This window comes from Musa acuminata, chromosome BXJ3-6, assembly GCF_036884655.1.
Source record: "Musa acuminata AAA Group cultivar baxijiao chromosome BXJ3-6, Cavendish_Baxijiao_AAA, whole genome shotgun sequence".
NCBI lineage: Eukaryota > Viridiplantae > Streptophyta > Magnoliopsida > Zingiberales > Musaceae > Musa > Musa acuminata.
Window position 1 is genome coordinate 11,019,478 of NC_088354.1, and position 20,457 is coordinate 11,039,934.

General features: G+C 40.7%; 2 protein-coding genes across 4 annotated transcripts; one reads left to right on the forward strand and one right to left on the reverse strand.

Annotated features, from left to right (window-relative positions):
- The first annotated feature begins 2,441 nt into the window (after positions 1-2,441).
- LOC135641670 (protein IQ-domain 26-like) lies at positions 2,442-5,923 on the forward strand. 2 transcript variants are annotated; one of them, XM_065157267.1, is made up of 4 exons: positions 2,442-2,699; positions 3,953-4,446; positions 4,762-4,968; positions 5,057-5,923. In XM_065157267.1, the coding sequence occupies exons 2-4, from the start codon at positions 4,030-4,032 to the stop codon at positions 5,768-5,770; spliced, it is 1,338 nt and encodes a 445-aa protein (XP_065013339.1). In that variant the 5' UTR covers positions 2,442-2,699; positions 3,953-4,029; the 3' UTR covers positions 5,771-5,923. The 2 variants fall into 2 exon arrangements, with proteins under 2 accessions (XP_065013339.1, XP_065013340.1); XM_065157268.1 differs by having other exon boundaries at positions 3,962-4,446.
- Positions 5,924-15,674: 9,751 nt separating this feature from the next.
- Positions 15,675-20,086, reverse strand: LOC135641804 (profilin-like). Of its 2 annotated transcripts, XM_065157537.1 has the most exons (4): positions 19,919-20,086; positions 19,732-19,789; positions 17,652-17,789; positions 15,675-16,067 (listed from the first exon to the last, which is right to left on the reverse strand). In XM_065157537.1, exons 1-4 carry the CDS (start codon positions 19,978-19,980, stop codon positions 15,933-15,935), a joined length of 393 nt encoding a protein of 130 aa, XP_065013609.1. In that variant the 5' UTR covers positions 19,981-20,086; the 3' UTR covers positions 15,675-15,932. The 2 variants fall into 2 exon arrangements, with proteins under 2 accessions (XP_065013609.1, XP_065013608.1); XM_065157536.1 differs by lacking the exons at positions 19,732-19,789; positions 19,919-20,086 and adding an exon at positions 19,012-19,247.
- Between the last annotated feature and the right edge of the window lie 371 nt (positions 20,087-20,457).

Consider the following 20,457-nt stretch of genomic DNA (forward strand, 5'->3'; position numbering starts at 1 on the left):
GATTTTACATCTTGATTTCTAATTTATACTCTTGATAGGATATTGAAATTCTCAATATGACTCTCAAACATTACACCTCCTTGTTGGTTATAGCGATTTTGGTTAGGTCGCTTAACTATTTTAGGTTGTCAATGAAGTTTGTGAGTGGTGTCACACAAAACAACGCAAAAATTACTCAAAAATAAAGTCGAGAAAAAAAATTAATTATCTTAACATCCTAAAACTCTTATGTGGCACTGGATGGGGCTTTAAGCCAGTATCTAAGATTGACCTTTTATTAAATAAAAATATTTTTTTTATTGAACTATATTTGTTTGACCCTATGTTGTGATGTAGTGAGACAACCATGATAATTTGCTTTATGTTTGCTCCTCACAAATGTATATATATTTTTTTGTATGTTCTTAAGAGATTACATTAGATTATTAAGAGGTTTGAGCCTATGCCAATAGAATCGGTAAGAGTATAATATGATTTAGATTCTAGCACCAACGGCCGAATAAATGAAGTTTTATTGTAACTCTAATGGTAAATAAAGAAAATCGAGGAGACATAAGCTCGACTGTACTGAAGTATCATAATATGTCTATTTATTTTTATAAAATAGAATATAAGTGTATCATAGATAATGATGCTATTTGATAGGGCACAATTTGACAGCACACCTTTTGACAGCATACCACAGCTACAACAACACCGATGTGAAACTTAAAAGCTGATGTGGTGGACCACGTCAGCCACTTAGACAATGCGATCATCCCCTCATCTTGTATAAGGCCATGCAAATGACATCGTTAAGTATAGAGCTGCCCCAGAATGTTCGAGGCAATGTCGCTCGATGATGATCCATACAGGTCGACCATCATCCGTGCATAGAGGCATGGGCCAACCGCTTAAGGGGTCGACAATCATTAACTCAACCAGACTCGAGGCGCAATCCCACTTCCCGAGTCTTCACTTGGGTGACCTAGCATATTCAGAATCAGGCAAAGCTGGACTGACTTCTCAACCATAACGTAAAGGTTCACCAATACTATTGCAAATGTATCCAACTAAGAGATGTTATAACGAAGAACCCGATATGATATGGTATTATGGAATTATCAAGATAGGAGATGTGCGATAGTCTCAATGAACGTGTGTCATCATCCGACTGATGTCATGTATTAATGTTATAATATAGTCTAAGGACAATGTATTTGCTATAAGCAAATTCATACCGTTCTTAGTTATGGAGATAGGAGCTTAGGAATGTCACGCAAAGTATTCCATTGTTACATGTAAATATAATCCTCCACATCAACCATGTTATGATCTCCAATACACGAGTCAAATTAGTCACCAAGCTAAAGATCGACGATCACAGCCAACAGAGGCCCAAAGTAATAAGCCCGAGTTGATTACCATCCCTAACTTGATTGATTTGAAAGGAGTTAATCGACATAATTATTATCTTCATTTGAATTCGGAAACATAATTAATGGTTCGTTCACTTTCATGAGGTCTACAGCAGTACATGTTCGTATGCCTCGGCAGGAGGAAGCCAATCCGTCGTTAGATTTCCAGTTCGCGAATCTCAAAGCAGGGAATCGCCATTCCCAAAGCCTTGGGTTGCAATCCTCATGATGATGTCCCAACCCAGCCGTGCGGCAGAGACCCGACCCGTCCATCTGAATCCGAGCCCGAAAGGATTCGGACCCACGACCCGACCAAGACGCATCCGACCCGCTTCCCATGGCGGTGAACTCCCGAGATGAAGTATTCCGCTGATCCCACGTAAGACCACGCCTTAAATGACCAAAACACCATCACCAGAGCACTATTTCCGAATGCGTGAGGCGACCATGGCGAGGGTAACCTGGTCATTTCGGTTCGAGGTTAGGAACTTTCTCAGAATCTTCTCTTACCCTGAGGTGTACCCTATTTCAAAAATTGAAAAAGATTCCGTATCTTAGCGGGAAATTCAAACGATCCCCTCCTCGTAATTTCCTCCGACATGAAGGCCAGTAATTGTTGTAACCCCGTCTCGACCGTTAGTCCACCGTGGCCGTGATGTAATTTTTTAGAAACACCCCTCCATCGTAAGGTAATTCCATGTACATCATTCGTGAAGATGCTGTGAGCCACGTCGCTACATCCCTTCGTGCAAATTCCAACAAATCCAGGGGCTTATTTCGAAGAATCAGCCTGGATTGACGGCGCTGTCGGGATTCCGCGAACGGCGACGTGGACCGTAGCTACGTGGCAATGTGAAATGACTAAAAACGCCCTTTTCCGTCCGTTCCCCACTGGTGGTAAATCGGTGAATCGCATTCTTGCGGGGGAGCCATTTTGGTACAGCGACGAACGCGTGGGATTCGCCGTGAGCTGGGACGTTGGGGCCACGGAGGTTGGCCATATAAAGCAAGAACCCTTAGCTTTCCTCCTCCAAAGAAGGGGCACTGTTCTTAATCCCAAAAGGACGGTGGATTCGCCTTTCTAGTGTTCTGCTCCCTCGTCCTCTTACTAATAGTAACTGTTTCCAATAGTCGCCGCGGAGCGGAGATCGTGCTCAAAGGTGCGATCTTTCCACCTGCGTCGTCAAAAGGGGAATCCCATAAATCCCCACATTTGCTCTTCTCCCCGTGGATTCTCGCACCAATCCCACGGCCTACCGACGGCGGAGGAGACCGAGCGTACTGCAAAGTTGCGAGAAAAGTGTAAGCTTCATCACAACCCGTGGCCCATTGATTGCTCTCGAGAAAGAGAGAGAGAGAGAGAGGGGCAGCCCGTCCCGATGCTCTGTTCTCTTGGATGATGACGTCCATAAAAGATGTTCTTGGGAGGTAGAGAGGAATGACTAGTGATCCCTTTCCCGCTGTCATAAAATCTCGTCCTTCGGTGCAGTTCTATTTGTGAGATGGGAAAAAGCTGCGGACTTGTGAACAAGTATCAGAGTAGTTATGATAGCAAACGACGGAGAAAGAGAAAGAGTGCAAATCCGCATTAAATAGGAGGTCAGGGTTATTCACACTGCACTGCCAGCGGCAATGAGAATAGAGAGAGAGAGAGAGAGAGAGTAAAAGAGAAGAATATATAGCTTTTAGAGAGCCATAGGAGGGAGTCGTCACTGTAGAGTTCAGTTCAGCACTGAGAAAGGTAGCGACGGAGAAAATTTTCGAGAAATTAGAACTAGAGGTGTGTCGGTCTGCTTTCAAAGCGGATCGAGAGGAGGGAAAGGCAATCCCGAACTTTCAGAGTCTTCCTCATCCTTTTGCGTGGCTGAGGCGTGGGTCGGCGATCTCCTTCTCGGTGGGGCCTCTTCTTGGTCTTGAGTTGGAGGCAGGGGAAGACAGTGAGAGAGAGAGGAAAAATCGAGTCTTTTTCCGTCTTTAAGAATCAAGATAGCTTGATTTGCTGGTTTCGTTGATCCCTCCGTGTCTTTTCTGCTGAATCTTCGGAGGGTAGAGAATATCTGGAAAGTTGAGCTGTTTCCTCCGGCTGCCCATTTGAACTCCTCTACCAGCTGAACACAAGCAAAAGCCTCCTCCTCAGTCTTCCATTTTTGAACCTGGCAAATTTTATCTGCCTCTTTCTCTATCTGCGCTCTGCTTTTGTTGTGTAATGTCTCTCCGTTGTTGGTTTTACCAGCGAGTTGCTATTAGTTTAATGGTTTCGGGGGTGGGGCGGGGGAAGCCTTCAATATCCCTGCGTCTCTCTGCAACATCCTTTTGTCTTCTAATGCTGTTCTTCACGAGGCCTTGACAGGTTTTTTCCTTCCTTTTGAAAAAGATCCCATCTTTAGCCTAATTTTGCTGATCTCCCCTTGCGTCTTTCAAGGTTTTTATCACGTATCGCCTCCCTCTTTTGAGTTTTTACCACCTCGATAAGATTCCCTGTTCTTTTTGTTTTTAGTTCGTATCATGTTAGACCATTGAATTCGCATCCCTTGCTGCACTTGTTTGCCTTGTAGGACCTGCAGCCAGTAAGCTTTTCTTGCTCAAATCCTGCGATTGCTGCCGGAATTTGGAAGATTCCAGTTGCCGGAAGATGGGTCGGGCGACGCGGTGGCTGCGGAGACTCTGGAGTGGGAAGAAGGAGAACAAGGAGGCCAAGGACTGCTCCGGCTACGGTGGCGGTGAGGACAGGAGGGAGAAGAAAAGGTGGAGCTTCACGAAACCGGCCAGGGACACAGGCGACGTGCTGTTGGGTCAAAACGCCACGACGGCCGCCGCGGTGGAGGCGGCGTTGTTTAGGTCCTTCTACTCGGAGAGTGAGAAGGAGCAGAGCAAGCACGCCATTGCGGTGGCCGCGGCCACTGCTGCGGCTGCGGATGCGGCGGTGGCGGCCGCACAAGCTGCCGTCGCGGTTGTCCGGCTTACGAGCCATGGGAGGGGCGCCATCTCCGGCGGCAGCCTCGAGCGTCGAGCTGCGGTGAAGATCCAGACGGCATTCAGGGGATACTTGGTATCGAAACCAACTCTTCTCCATTTCTTCTCTGCTCTCTGATTAGGAATGATGAGGTTTTCTTGCTCATCTGAAATGGATCCTCTTTGAGCCTTTGCAGCACCTCCGGTTCTATTTTTGGAGTTGCTCATGATTCTTGCTTATGCTTTGCCGTATCCATTCATATCTCAATCATTTGTGTTCCGAATCGAGTCAAGTCTTATAAATGTATCTCCTTTCGTGATCCATTTAACTCTTCTTCTTCCAATCTGCATTCCTTGTGTTCCTTTTCACTGGTTCTGATGAGTTTGAATCCCGTGGGTATGCGCTATGCAGGCAAAGAAAGCTCTCAGAGCTCTGAAAGCGTTGGTTAAGCTACAAGCCCTCGTCAGAGGCTATCTCGTGCGCAAGCAAGCGACCGCCACTCTTCATAGCATGCAGGCTCTCATCAGAGCTCAGGCCACTGTCCGAGCGCAGAGAGCTCGAAATCTTGTTCGGAATGAGAAAAGGTTTCAGCCGGAAATCCGCCACCGGCGATCTTTGGTATGTTTCTAGTGCTGATTACCGCTTCAACACGATCGAAGTAATCGTTGCTTTACTCAGTTTTCCTTTGTGCTTTCTCTGATCACAGGAAAGGTTCGACGAGTCCTGCCGAAGCGAGAACTTGTCGTCGTTCCATAGTAGAAGGCTTTCCGCGAGCCTTGACAGTGCTTCCAATGGCTTTGATAGGAGCCCGAAGATTGTGGAGATAGACACCTGCCGCCCGAAGTCGTCGAGATCTTCCCGACGAGCCAATCCGTCTGTTCTCGACCCCGCCGATGACTTCCACTCGAGTTCCATCTCTTCCCCGCTCCCGTGCCAGATTCCAGCCAGGATCTCCATCCCCGACTGCCGGAACTTCCAAGACTACGACTGGTGCCTCGCAGGCGACAAGTGCCGGCTATCCGCGACAGCGCAGAGCACTCCCCGCTACATGAACTCAATTAGCAATCTGCCCGTCACTCCGGCCAAGAGCATGTGCGGCGCAGACTTCGCTCTCCGCCGCTTCACGAACGTTCCAAACTGCCCCAACTACATGTCAAGCACGCGGTCCTTCGAGGCGAAGTCGAGGTCCCAGAGCGCCCCGAAGCAGCGGCCGGAGCCGGCGGGGACGAGAAAGAGGCTGCCTTTGAGTGAGGTAATGCTCGAATCCCGGGCTAGTCTGAGCGGAGTCGGAATGCAGAGGTCCTGCTCTCGCGTGCAAGAGGCCTTCAACTTCAAGAGCGCCGTCGTTGGGAGGCTCGATAGGTGCTCGGAGCCGCGGAAGGAGGCAGAGAGGGAGTTCTACTGGCACAGGAACTCGTAATGCCAAAGGCTACCAAGAAGATTACAAGAATAAGAGGAGGTCTCTTAACTTCCTCTATTGATCGTTTCGTTTCATATGTTTTCCTGTTGCGATCACAACAGTGGTCGATGTAAATTCTGTGTCTCTGATCGAGAAATCCTTATTCTTCTTCCACTGTTTCTTGATGGTTTCCTCGAGACTGTTGATGTTTCGTATGGAAGTGAGCAAGTGCATGTGCGTCAGGATGGGGTTTGCCGGAGACAAACGACTGCGGCCGTGGACAGGGTGGGGGAAGGGTGAAACAGTGTGACAGTGGTGGTGGGGGAGGCAGCGAGGTGGTTATTAGTAGTGCATATGTGGCCGGTCAGGGGAGCTCTGTTGGATTCGACGAGCAGCTCATGGTTTTGGTACATGTTATATCATACATAAAGCCGATTGCGTTAATATATTTTAAATCTAAGGATCGAAATACTAAGACAAAAGGTAATATGTAATTAGTCCTCGAAAGTTTGACATCAATCATATAGAACATTTGAGACTGAATATAAACTAATAGGAAAAACTACAGCAAAAATACTGAAATATTAAATCCATTCATTCCATGAAATATAAATAGATAATGATTATTAGAAGAAATAAAAATATAAATGAAATATAAATTAATATAAGGAGTTTTAAAATGGGTTAAAGAATTATAATATGTAGGTTTATTCTTTAAGAAAACTAATAGTTTTTCTTTATTTTTTTATATGGCTTTTGGTATATCGAATAGGAAAGATTCTATTAGCTATTATCCCATCTTGGCTTGGTTTGAAATTGTCCAACTGTTGTCCAGTCTAATTTTAATTTTGGGTTGATTTGATTATGTTAGGTTACAATTCAAAACAAGTCAGGCTATTTGCACTAAGGTGAGCTAGCATAAATACTATAAATATTTTTAAATAAATTAAAATACCTTATTTTTAAAAATATTATCTTTTTAGATTTCTCTAAAAAGATTTCTTTATCTAATTTAGAATATTTTCTTAACTTCATAATCACATATTTCTTTTCCTAATACATCGTTCTATATCGAATTCGTCTTATTTGCATGGTTCTAGAAATATTTTTATTCTCACCTTATCTATCATAAATACTATAAATATTTTTTTAAATATTTTATTTTAAAATATTTTTTTATAAATTTTTACTTGAAATAATATTGTTAGAAGATATTATTGACATCTCGGTCAATTCGATATAGTCTAGATTCGTGTTTGCAGGATTATCTAAGACGTCTATGGTAGAAGAGCTCCCGATGTATGAGAAGATATTATTGTCGTCCACATTGTATTCTTATATATATATATATACATATATATATATACATATATATATATATATATATATATGTATATATATATATATATATATTATCTATCCTAAATCTTTATCCACGTGGATAGATAAATAAAATATAATTTTTATTTTTTAAAAGTAGATATAGAATGATATTTACTGATGATATTTTTATTAAATTATATTTTTTTTATAATTTATATATATATATATTATAATAATAATATATTTTCGTCGATGGAAAGCAAAAGATATCAATCTTCGTCAAACTTCTGTCATAATTCCGTGACGTAAAAGTCTTCCCCGCACACTCCATGATGCAATCTTTTCTGGACTCTCTTCAATGTCGTCTGCACCAAAGCAAAGATGCAGGAGGAATCTTTGATGACCTCTGCAGATCAACTTGACGAGACCCGTTCGTGGCTTTCGTAAGGCCACCGAATGGTTACTATCACTTCTGACCCCTACAAGAGACTCGCACAGACAACTTCAAAGCGAACCGAGAACAAGTCTACAGAACAAAAGTTAAGATCGCAAAGATCTTGTGGGAGGGGGAGGTCACCAAATTAGATCTGCAAGCTATCCATCTTCAACTTCTTGCAGTAATCATTGGTTTTGATTTGATTGATGAGATCGCGTGCTCTTTCCTCGAAGCTTTTCAGCGTCTCCATGTACTGTACACCCACACACTCTCTCTCTATATCTCCCTAGACCCATGCTTGCATCACCCTCCCTCATCTCCCGAACTGCAGTGCTCCGCCCGAGGGAGCACTTGGGTGCTGAGCCACTCACGACTCACACTGTGCCCTATTCCCCGAGCTGTGCGGCAGCTTTGTCCATGACGTGGGAGCCAATGTTCCGTGCCCTCATCTCCATGAGATCCATGTCCTCGCTCCTCCAGCAATTTGCTGCAGTAGATTGGATCGACGTGCAGCGACCGCTGGATACAGCCACCACCTTTTTCTTTTTCTTTTCTCGAGATCGAGTGGACTGCAGCTCGGAATGCACTCTCCGGTCAAATTAATGGATTCGATCTGTACTGTTCTCCGTGGAGGCCGCGTCTGATGATGTCATTTCAGGAACACGCCGTACCCAGGAATCTGTTCTACGTGAAGCCATGATGGAGCATTGTATATGGTGATGCATGTGGGCACGTAGGTTTAATGTTTATAGGTTAGGTTTAACGAGGATATGGAGTATGGATTAGTTCGTGATTGATAGTATCTGCATTAGCAATCCTCCACTCTTCTTTTAGTGCGATTCCAAGCAGGAGAAATCATCTGTTGCGATCTCTCTCCAATCTTTTCTGTCGTTTTAGTGCGATTCCATTTCGGAGAAAGGCTCGCGCTTTAGAAAAGCTAAAACATATCCATCAGTTCCTTTTTCGTTTGAAAAGAGTTGATTGGATCAATATTTCTTATTTAATATGATAAAAAAAATTATCAATAATTGATACATGATAATATCGATAATTGATTTCTTACTAACTGCATAGTAGATAAGATTTCCTCAACAATATGAGAAAATCTCGTTGCTTAGAAAAATTTTCTCTTTCACTATCTATAAATAGACATTATATGACATTAATTGAGATGTGTTTTTCTCTTTACCTTTACAATTTCACTCTTCATTCTATCACTTTATCATGATATTAGAGCAGTAAGAAAAGAGGTGTGAACCTTTGCCTTCGGCGAGCGACCATCGTCACATTTTTTGCAGACTTGAGGAGATCGAAGGGGATGGCTGTGCCCTCAACAGTCTGCATGGTAGGCGGTTCGACGCTCTCCTCTGCATATACATATAGTTGTGCCATGCATAGCACTGCGTGGATCGTTACTGCGTGCACGAACTCAAGCCACCACAGTCACCCACCTCTCACCTCCCACCTTCCACTCCTGCCAACGCCTTCGCCACTACTGTCCTGGCCTCCAGCAACATCGTCCTCATTGCTTCTGGTGGCATCTTGTGGTAGCATTTTGATCTTCCTACGAACACGCTCCAGCCATGTCATATCTTGGTCCTGGCAAGGACCTTGTCTTGGCGCAGGCCTACCATCCCTTTCTGGTGTTACCAAACAATCTTTACAGTTCTTTCCCACTGCCTCTGATCGGTGATCGGGGTAGCCACTACGTCCTGCTCCACCTTTGCCTCGACAAGCAGCATTTGGAACCTTTCCACACCACTTGCTGCATCACTGCATCGTTGCCCAGATTCCTAATTGCTGATCTGCTACACAAAGATCTACAACTGTCTTACACAAAGCTAACCTTCTCCTTCAACAAAGACCTCATTTGCCAACAACTTTCCTCAGGTGACATTGATCTGCACCACCACCACCTCTTCTTCCTTGATCATTGGCATCACTACAACCTTTTACCTACTTCCATATGTCCTCATCATCTACCTCTGATGCTCTAGTTGTTGTTCCCGCAGGGAACCATAGTACTTTATCACATACAAGCCTTATTTCCATTAATGCAGTAACCCTCATCCCGTTCAAATTATATCAAGTTGGCAACTATACATCCTGGCGTGCTCAATTCTCTAATCTCCTATTTGGCTATGATCTTCTAGACTATGTCGATTACTCCCTTCGTTGTCCACCGGTAATGCTAAACATCTAAGGAGCACCCAGTCCAATACCAAATCCAGACCACAAACTATGGTTACGCTATGATTGTCTCATCCTCTAGGAAATTCAAGCCTCGATTGTTGGATCCCTCGCACCGCTCATATCTTCACGTGATACTACTGCCGAAGCCTAGTGCAAAGTTGCAAACTACCCTGGCGAATAGTTCATGCACTCGCATGCTTAGTCTCCTATCTAGTCTCAAAGATGCCTCCTGAACCTATGAGCTCCAAACAAACCATACCTCCTCAACATCATCAATATTCCAATCACAACACCCAAGGTGGCTACTTCACTCCTCAGCAATCCTAGCACCCTCACCACCAACAAAAAGTTGTGCCAACTATGTAACAAAGTCGGTCATCTGCAAAGGTCTGTCGATCTCGACCCAGACTCCTTGCTCAATCACATTGGCCTCAAGCAAATCTCACGACTACTCCAAACACTGGTGATCAAAATTAGACCATGGACTCTGGTGCATCCCATCACATCACCTCTGTTCTATAGAACTTATCCATCCACAACAACTACAGTGGAAATGAAGACATCATCATCGGTGATGGTAAAAGAATTCTTATTACTTATATTGGTTCTACAATGCTTAATTTACTTACCATAATTTTTACACTCGATGATATTTTGTGTGCACCTCACATTAAACGAAATCTCATTTTCGTTTCTCAATTTTGCAAACAAAATAATACATCCATTGAATTCTTTCCTAACTCTTTTCTTGTTAAAGATTTGAGCATGGGGGCATCCTTGGTCCAAGGCCAGAGTAAAGACAATGTTTATGAATGACCGTCAGTTCCACAAATTAAACAACCCACTGTTTACTCCTCAGTTGCAGCTCCAATTGATATGTGGTATCGTCATCTCGATCATTCCTCACTCTCTATCCAAAATAAATTACTTTCTTGTTATTCTCTTCCTACTATTAAAAATACATGTATTATCACTCATTGTGATGTTTGTCTCAGTAATAAAAGTCATAGACTTCCTTTTGGCACTTCTTTTATATCATGTTCTACACCATTTGAAATTATTTATACTGATGTCTAGGGCCCTGCTCCCATCACCTCCTTTGATAAGTTTAGATTTTATGTCATTTTTGTAGACTATTTTACTAAGTACACATGGATATACCCTCTCCGTCATAAATCAGAAGTTTTAATAATCTTTGTCAACTTTAAAAAGCTGGTCGAAAACATCTTCTAGTCTACCATTAAAACAGTCTACTCTGATGGTGGCGATGAATATCAAGCCCTCACATCCTACCTCTTAACCTGTGGCATCCAACACCTTAAGTCACCTCCACACACTCCTCAACTAGTTGGCTCTGCTGAACGTAAACATCGACATATCGTAGAAACTGGTCTCACTCTTCTATATCAAGCCTCCACGCTAGTCACTTTTTGGTTTGCAGCTTTTCAAACTGCCTTTCCATTTCAAAACCATGAGTCTCCTACCAAACAAGCTACCAAACATCACTGGAGTATACCATCGATCCCCTCAAATGAATCTCTCACCACACCATCCAATCCCTTTCCTTAAGATCCACACTCTTTTGTTCTCCCGGTTCAACAACTCCTCACTCCCTCCATTACTTCTCCTCTTCCTTCTTCATAAATATCACCCACTACTGGTGTTATATCCTTAGAAACACAACAACCTTCTTTACCTAGTGCCACTAATGTATCTCAGCCTAACCCAACCCATGTCAATGCCTCTCCACCACCCATACCAATACCATAACCTACAACTCCTAGACATCCAATGACAACTCGCTAAAAAAGTGGTATCTTTAAACCATGTCAGGTTCTCGACCTATATGCTCTCATACAATTCTCTCCTGAGACCAGTGAACCTACCATAATCACTCAAGCCCAAAAATCTCCACATTGGCGTAAAGTCATGTGTGAAGAATATGATGCCCTACTCCATAACTCTACATGGACTCTTGTGTCATTTCATCCTACACAAAACATCATCGGGTGTAAATGGATCTTTTAAATTAAGCGGAACCCAGACGGGTCCGTTGCTAGATACAAAGCTCGTTTAGTTGCCAAAGGGTTTTATCAATGACCAGGAGTTGACTTCACAGAGACTTTCAGCCCCGTAGTTAAATCTACAATAATTTTGCTTATTCTAAGTTTGGTCATCTCTGGGGGCTAGCACTTACGCCAACTGGACGTTAATAATGCATTTTTATAGGGGACTCTAACTGAAGATATCTTTATGCAGTAACCCCCTGGCTTCGTTCATCACCAGTATCCGAGACCTGTCTGCAAACTATAAAAAGTCATTTATGGACTCCGTCAGACTCCGAGAGCTTGGTATACTGAACTTGGATCGTTTCTGATATCAATTGGCTTCATCAATTCTAAGTCTGATACCTTTTTATTTTTACAACAACAAAATGAGAATACAATATATATTCTAGTGTATATATATGATATTATTATCACAGGCAATGATACCTTGGAGATTCAGATATTTTTAAAGCAATTGGCTGATCGACTCTCCCTCAAAGATTTAGGATCCCTAAGCTACTTTTTGGGAATGGAAGTAACATTTACATCCTCAGGTCTCCTCCTATCACAAAGCAAATATATTCAAGACTTGTTATAAAAAAAAAATATGCAGGATGCAAAGGAGGTTGTAACTCCTTTCTCTACTAGTGCATCACTCAAAATATGTGATGGCTGCACTCCTATAGACTCAATTCAATACCGCCAAGTACTTGACTCCTTACAGTACTTGGCTCTCACCTGTCCAAATATCTTATTTGCAGTCAATACATGCATCGGCCTTCTGCTATGTATTGGTCTAGAAGTTGAATATCGTTCTATCGCTACCGTTGCTGCTGAACTCAATTGGGTTACAAATCTCCTTAAGGAACTCAAAGTCAGCTCTACCCTTACTCCTATAGTATATTGTGATAATGTTGGAGCTACCTACCTATGCATTAATCCAGTGTTCCACTCACGCATGAAACACATTGCCATCGACTTTTACTTCATACGAGATCAAGTTGTTAGACGTCAACTTCGTGTCTCTCATGTTCATACGGCTGATTAACTAGCAGACCCACTCATGAAGCCTCTAGCTCGCAAACTATATTTGTTGTATCGGTCCAAGATTGGTATCCTTGACAGGAGTTCGATCTTGCGGGGACATGATAACAGAGATTTCCTCAACTGCATAGTAGATGAGAGATTTCCTCAACTACATGGCAGATGAGATTTCCTCAACTGCATGAGGAAATCTCGCTACTCAGTTGAGAAAAATCATCTCTTTCAATCATCTCTTTCACTATGTATAAATATACATTATATGACACTAATTGAGATGTGCTTTCTCTTTACCTTTACAATTTCACTCTTCATTATATCACTTTATCACATTCTTCATCCGTTTATATTTTCGAAAAATTATAATATAAAAATAAAATTTTATATAAATATTAAAAAAATATAAACAAGAATAAAAGTAATTCGTTAAGAAAAACTACTATGACTCATATTTGAAAATATCAATTTTTTGTCTTCATGTGACACCTCAATTGACATAATATTTCTCTCTAATCAATAACGAATTCAACTTAGAACCATCTCGAAGCTACCGAGGAATCATCTTAGAATAAGTATGGTACTTATTCATCAGAGATACTTCGAACATTCTTACATATATATGTGTTCGAACTATAACGAACTGATTAGGACGTCAGTAATATTTTTTGCTAACATAGTAAAAATTCAATACTAAGAGTAATCCCTCGATATACTATAAAACATCATTCTATCTCATTATCATGGATTGTGATAGAAAATGATTTCTTCGTAACTAACTCGGGATTTTTTTTCTTCTTCTTTTTTTTAGCTATTTTAACTATTTTTCTGTAGAGTAAGATTGTAAAGGATTTCTATGCCCACGTTATATTTTTGAGCATCCATTCTCGAGATGAATCATCGAGTGCAAGTGAAATAAGTCAGGTAAACTATTTCACATCAGGATCACTACTGACTAATTCCAACATTGACATTATCATCGTAACAAATGCGTTAATAGATTTATCCTCTGCTTACCAATAACATCTTCAATTATTAGATTTATCCTCTGCTTACCAATAACATCTTCAATTATTAGGATACTAATCAAATATATATCCCTCCGAAAGATCACCGACTCGTTGTCTTGATTTCCTAAACAAAACGGACTCCTCATTCAACATAACCACATGTACTGCGAATCTACTCTCATCCTAACACTCACTAACAAGATAATACAAGTTTTCGCAAACAGGTACAAAATTTGAGCTCTCATATCAGATCATAGATCAGTTTTCTAGATACACAATCTTTAACAGTCAACGATGGATCAAAAGTAATGGAAATCGAAGCTTGAATGATGTTGTACGAGTCCACTCCACGCCTTTAATGCAAGTCAACTTCGGCCTAATCCATATCATAGCCAAGCCTTTATGTGCATCAGTTCCTTGTCCCCTCATATATTTTTCCGAGTGCTACAAACCTAACACGATCGCTAAAGCTGACCTCACGAAGTCATGTGTCTCACTCTAAGAAAGCTCGAGGCATATGATCTTTTGCACCCATCACTCCAATATCTTAAATATATTTCAAACATCAGAGAACTAAACTAACATTATTTCAAATGTTGGTATGGATGCTTACATTAGTTTAAGGAGGTCTGATACAAGAGACCTACAATTTGAATTCTCGAGAAGGGTGCAAACCCAAGCAAACTGGCTCATGGGTTCATGTTGGAAGAGGCAGGAGGTTCTCTCCTAGGGTTTCTAAAAGGTTTATATGCTCATGCATCCCGATGATGTCAGGGCTTCCTTGTGGTCCTCGTTGCAGTAAGTACAAGCCGAGGATTAAGACTGCAGTCCAGCATACATCACAACCCAAACTTCTGCACCCACAACACAACTTCACAGGCTATGCGCGACCAGATCTGCTACGGCCGAGTAAACTACCAACTATGATCCCAATGAAGAACTCGATGACATCTACATGTATTTATTATCACGTAGGTGTCGAGGAGCAAGAAGAAGACCGGTTTGTGTGGGATGCACCCGTGGTGTATGAGGTAATGCTTACACAAGCTGTCCTTGGAATTCGTTGGGTGGTCATGAGGATCTACGGAGTGACGGTGTCAGAGACCCTGCGCCGGTGTCGGAAGCCGCGGATAGATGTGTCACATGACTTCCCCGTCGGTTGTGGATGGATCAATCCGTGTGGTCCTCCTCTTCTTCATCCTTTTAATGTGACTTCAGTTAACTTGCTGCGATCATGGATTCACCACGTTTCTTTGGTCACAGTAGTTGGCAGCTCGAGATTTAGGTACGAGATCTAATAGAAGCATTACCTTCACGATGGAGAAGGGAAGAAGAATTGGATACTAATAGATTTTGATCACGATTTCAAAATCCATAGTTCTAATTCTATGGAAAATAGAATCAGAATCAAACTTGTTCTAAACGGTTTCAGTTCCAATTCTGATTATAAAATAGTTGATTTCGAGACTTAAGCCAAGATTGAGCAGGTACAGTTGTTGTCTTCTGAGACTGTTCATAAAAGATATCGAGACTTAAGCCAAGAAACCATGTTCTCCATAGATCATAACAATGCCAAGCGAACAGGAAACAATTGCCACCAGGTCGGAACGACTTCTACCAATATCCTCTGTCAACGAGGAGATCATAACACAAAGCCTGTCGTGTTCTTTAAGCCACGAAAATGATGTCGATCCAAGATTCATTTAGAAAAACCAACTTTTCTGTGATCTTTGATAAGACATAATGATCGAATGAAAAAAACCAACACAATCAAGTATAACTAATTAGATTCATTAGATCTAATTCTAGTCGAACCGATTTAATTGTAATCATCTATCTAATTGATCAACATAATTCGACCAGGTAAGTCTTAGACATATTAGAGAGAGAGAGATGTGGTAATGTTTACCCACCAATAGTATGTAACATAGCATTCACCATATAAAGAGGAGTCTTAGACACAGAGTTCACACGAACAGACAAATAACATTATCTATTTCAACAAAACTTCCAACAGGACCTCAAGCTCATTATTGCTCAGCACTGGTTGTAATTTCAGGAAGACTGCAAGCCCACAGCAAAGGATTTAAGACCGACGGCAAACCGAGAAAGGATTCAAGCTCCATATGTCAAATTCAAAAACCCTGATCAAATAGATAGTCACCAAGCCTCTCCACTACCATGTTGCATTGACCAGCCGTCATTGGCTCAACATATATTCCAAAGATCAAAGCCAGATTGGTTTTCTTGACGGTAACACCACCGGAACCCTACAAGTTGTCAAGAAGTCACAGACAGGACTGTCAATGCCACTGCTCCAGCAATTAACACAAAAGTGCATGATTGTGTGTCTCAAGCTTATGTTCGACTCGGAAACATAACATAAAACGTCGGGTTTATTTTATGGCTCTGTTCAGTTCCATTCCACTGGTTGTATATCAAATATGTTTTATTTAGTTAAAAATTCCTTTAAAACTCAACAAACAATATGTAAAACTAGTTACAATGACTTAAGTTTTGTCTGATAACCACTGGCTTATTAAATGAATGACGAGGAAAAAGCTATTTGACATCTAAGAAGGAAAATCATTTTCTTCTTAGGATTTGCCAATACCAAGACTTAAGCTAGTGTCGGTATGTACCATGTTTGATTTTAATCCTCAAATTTGTCAAGCATATTAACGAAATAACAATCATATTGGCTTTTTCATATTTTTATTTTGACGAATCGTACGATTGATAGGTAGAAAAGCAAAGTAGGAGAGCTATAACACTCCGATTTAATCTCACATTGAAGATGAGATAGGACTAAAATTATTTATGTGTGAACTACTATTAACTTAAGCTTAAGCATTTTGAACTAGTGGTTCAGGCTCAACAACGTTAATAAACCAATTATCCCATCAAGCTGGTCTGTGATAGTTGTTATTAAAGCTAATCTAGCATCGAGGTATGGTGAAAGGGTCGAGTATGAAAGGCCTATTAGTTGAATTATGCCTCATATACATCATATTTAAGTTAAACTAAATTGTTTAGATTCAACGAAGTTGATAGACCCGTTATCCCATCAAGTCGGATTATGATATGGACTTCTATCTATCTAACATTTCACTTGGTAAATGCCTAAAGCAATCCATCATCATCATATATGAATTTTTTTCATCAAAGAATTCTAGAGTTATAAAAATTTGGACATGCCTTATTTCATTGTTTATCCACTTTCTCTACTTTTTCCTCCATGTTGACTTTTTGTTATTTAACCAAAAGATATGCAAAGACAAGCTGTCAATTCATGCTGTGTACCTAAAGTTTCGTTATACCAGGTTCACAATTAGTTGAATTCACAGAGACAAGCTGTCAGTTCATGAGGTAGCATTGTGATTATTTAACTATAATCACTCAGACGAAGAATCGACGTCCTTCTCAAAGATGTGAAAATTATAATTTTTTGATATTTGATAACTTTTTCCTTCCTGGAACAAGGCATTCACATAGAAAATCCTACGAATTATAAATATCTGTACATGTTATAGCCCATTCGTGTTGTTTTAATCTTCGTAATATGAGACTCTTTTCAGTAAAACCAAAAGTTAATTATCATGAAGCTATGCTTCTCAAATGGATTAATGAGTCATACATGGATCGATTACCTCATATTTCCTCAAAACTGCCAAAAAATGTTGAGCTATTGATGACATACCGTGCAAACTTGACAGAACATAAATGACTTGTCTGTATAAATTTGAGTAGCATGAAAGCGACAAGCATTGAATTTCTAGGTCAACTAATATTCTGAATTTATGTTAAAACAATGAACAAACACAGATTAGCCTGTAAAGAGGATAGATTCTGACCTTCTTGCCTCGAATAACAGCTCCTGGCTCACCTTGGATAACCATGTACTTCGTTCCACCAAGGTACAAACCAGTTGGAGCAAGAGATCCAGGTTCATCAAAGTCTTTCATAATTGCAGAAATCTCTTCAGGCTTGTACTGCATAATTTATGTTAATAAAGCTCATTCATTGATTATATAACAGATCCAAAGAGAACCTAATAAAAATGCTTTGCAGCATCACCAGCTAGTGCATTTTATTGTTTGTACTGGTGATAGTCTGTAAACAAGAAATCTTAGAATGTTGCAGGACAGGGGGGAATAAAACATACTGTGGAAAGGCATCTCTCCAATTCCATGGGTTAAAAGAAATTTTATTATTCACCATGAATGCAACCAACTGAACTTAAGAAACCACTAACTTCATGTTGCAGAAAAGTGGGGGAGCAAAACATCCTTTGACAGAAACTCCACCAATCATTTTCTATCATAGCATCTGCATTGTGCTAGAATTTGATATCAACACTCAAGTTTCTCACATTAATGTACTGTTTGGAAACCTGTTATAACCTAACATTTTAGTTAAACAAATTCATGTAGGTCTGTCATCACTACATCACCAAAGAAAGCCTTTTCAGCAAGTGATATCAAACACAGACTATACGAAGGATCCACTAAAGCCAAAACTTGAGAAAAGTAGGAAAAGAAAAAAAGTTAACATATAAAAATGAATATCGCAACAATAAATTGGATTTATTAGGTCAAATATTTTGGATAGTTTCCATAATTTATCATTCAATAACTGAAACAAATATTTTTTTTAAAATGAGGATTGATGATTCAAACTGCATAATCTCTTATAATCACCAAAGATTGATATATTATATTCATAAATATGATCGTAAATGCCACCACGAGAACTGGAAGCACATGATGAAGAACGTCCATCATCAAATCTTCTCCCCATCAATCGTTGGCAATCAATCCCCGCATGATTTGGCGGCTGGGATTCTGCACGGTCCAAGACCAACGAATCGCTCGTAATTATTTTGGGCAATGGATTCGTCAGATAACATGATACCGTAACACAAAGGTAAGCTATTCTACTTGTACGCAGACAAAATCACAAACCCAAGCAGGCCGATCGCACAACAAAATGGGAATCATAGATTAGAACCCCTCAAGAATGATGATGAGCCCGGAGAGGACAACTCCGATCCAACATCAGACCAAAGCACAACAGATCAACCAAATCAGCCGCTTGGATGATCACCCGTCAGATTCAAACATCACAAACAAATGCAGCTAATCGACTCCAACAACAACTAAGGGGGGAGCGAATCAAATTAAAAGCGTGTAGCTAGGGGGAAGGGAAGGATACCCGAGGGAAGGAGTCGCTCTGGGCCCAGACGCTGCCGTCATGACCAACGATGGCGGCGGAGGTGAGGCGCTGCCCATCGATGTCGCACATCAAATGGTCATCGATGTACGTTTGCCAAGACATCGCCTTCCCCCTTCCTCGGTTCGCGAGAGAATTACCGAAGCAGAGGATGAGAGAGGAGGCTGACTCCGGTCATCAATTTATAAGCGCGAACGAAGGAATGGGGGAGGAGGTCGTAAATGTAAATAGAGCCACCGAAACTTTAGTTCTATTGGACAAACGCGTGACATCCGGTAGACTGTCGACAAGAAGAAATAATAGGTAGTCCAACTTAATATAATTTTGACATTATATAATTAAGATATTCTATTAAATCATTTATGTTTACAATTTCATTGGTTGGAATATATCCTATTTTTCTGATATTGAGATAACAGCTAAGAATATCTTTATTTTGTTTCTTTTTCACTATTCAGAATAAGTTTATGTGCGAATGAGACATCTAAACCATTTTTTGTTTTTGTTTTTATTTTTTCTGAAACCTGTAACAGATGATTCTATTTTCAATGAAGTAATAGTAAAGCTTAAACACCCTAATGATATACTATAAATACTTTCACTTGTCTCTATGAACACAGAATAGATTAAACAAGGGAGGGAATCAAGTCATGTTGAGGCGACAAATATAAAGTCGACAATAGAGGAAGGGGAGATGCTCACCGAGTAGCTTTGAGCAACAGCAACATGGTTTTGGAAAGCAATTCTGGGTTCATGGTGTCTGCAATGAGAGAGGGGTCAAGAGACCTTTTAGAAGTGACTATTGATTGCAACAATGGACGTGTACTAAATTAGGACCCAACTCTAAAAAAAGTTGATGGAAAAGAAGCAGAGAGTCTATCAGAACAACCTGGCTTGCAAATCATGAAGGCAGTGATGGTTCTCTTTGGATGAAAGCAGCACTGATGGCATCCAGTCTGTATTCTGCAGCACTGAGAAAGATTAAAAGTTACCTTTCATATATGCTTCCTTCAAAACATAGCTGAAAGTATAATGAACTCCTAAAGTCAGGATTCTTAGCTGAAAGTATATTGATTCCCACAATAGGCAGAAATGCAAACATAAACTCAAATGTCACTTATGTTTGGATTAACTATGTAGCAGAAAATTCTTTAAAGCCTGTATAACTTCCACTGTCAATTGATTAACAAAGGAATATTAAACAAGAAAAGAAAAGAAGACAGACTGTAAGCATGATTTCTCATTATGATGTACTATGCTACTGTACCTTTTTTTTTTTGGGTCAGAGAAAGGAAGACAAGGAGCTTCAGTTTCTTCTTGATGATAACTGATTCAATTACTCATCTGGAGAACGATGGATAAACAACTCGGCTACAGTAAAACCACATGCTAATGTATCAAAAAGTAGTTGCCAGAATATACAAAAGG

Coding starts and splice junctions, on each gene's coding strand:
- LOC135641670 (XM_065157267.1), top strand. CDS start 4,030: ATGGGTCGGGCGACGCGGTGGCTGCGGAGACTCTGGAGTGGGAAGAAG. Junction 4,447..4,761: donor CGGCATTCAGGGGATACTTG/GTATCGAAACCA, acceptor TGCGCTATGCAG/GCAAAGAAAGCTCTCAGAGC. Junction 4,969..5,056: donor TCCGCCACCGGCGATCTTTG/GTATGTTTCTAG, acceptor CTCTGATCACAG/GAAAGGTTCGACGAGTCCTG.
- LOC135641804 (XM_065157536.1), bottom strand. CDS start 19,134: ATGTCTTGGCAAACGTACATCGATGACCATTTGATGTGCGACATCGAT. Junction 17,790..19,011: donor AGAGCGACTCCTTCCCTCGG/GTATCCTTCCCT, acceptor TAAATTATGCAG/TACAAGCCTGAAGAGATTTC. Junction 16,068..17,651: donor CTGTTATTCGAGGCAAGAAG/GTCAGAATCTAT, acceptor GACAACTTGTAG/GGTTCCGGTGGTGTTACCGT.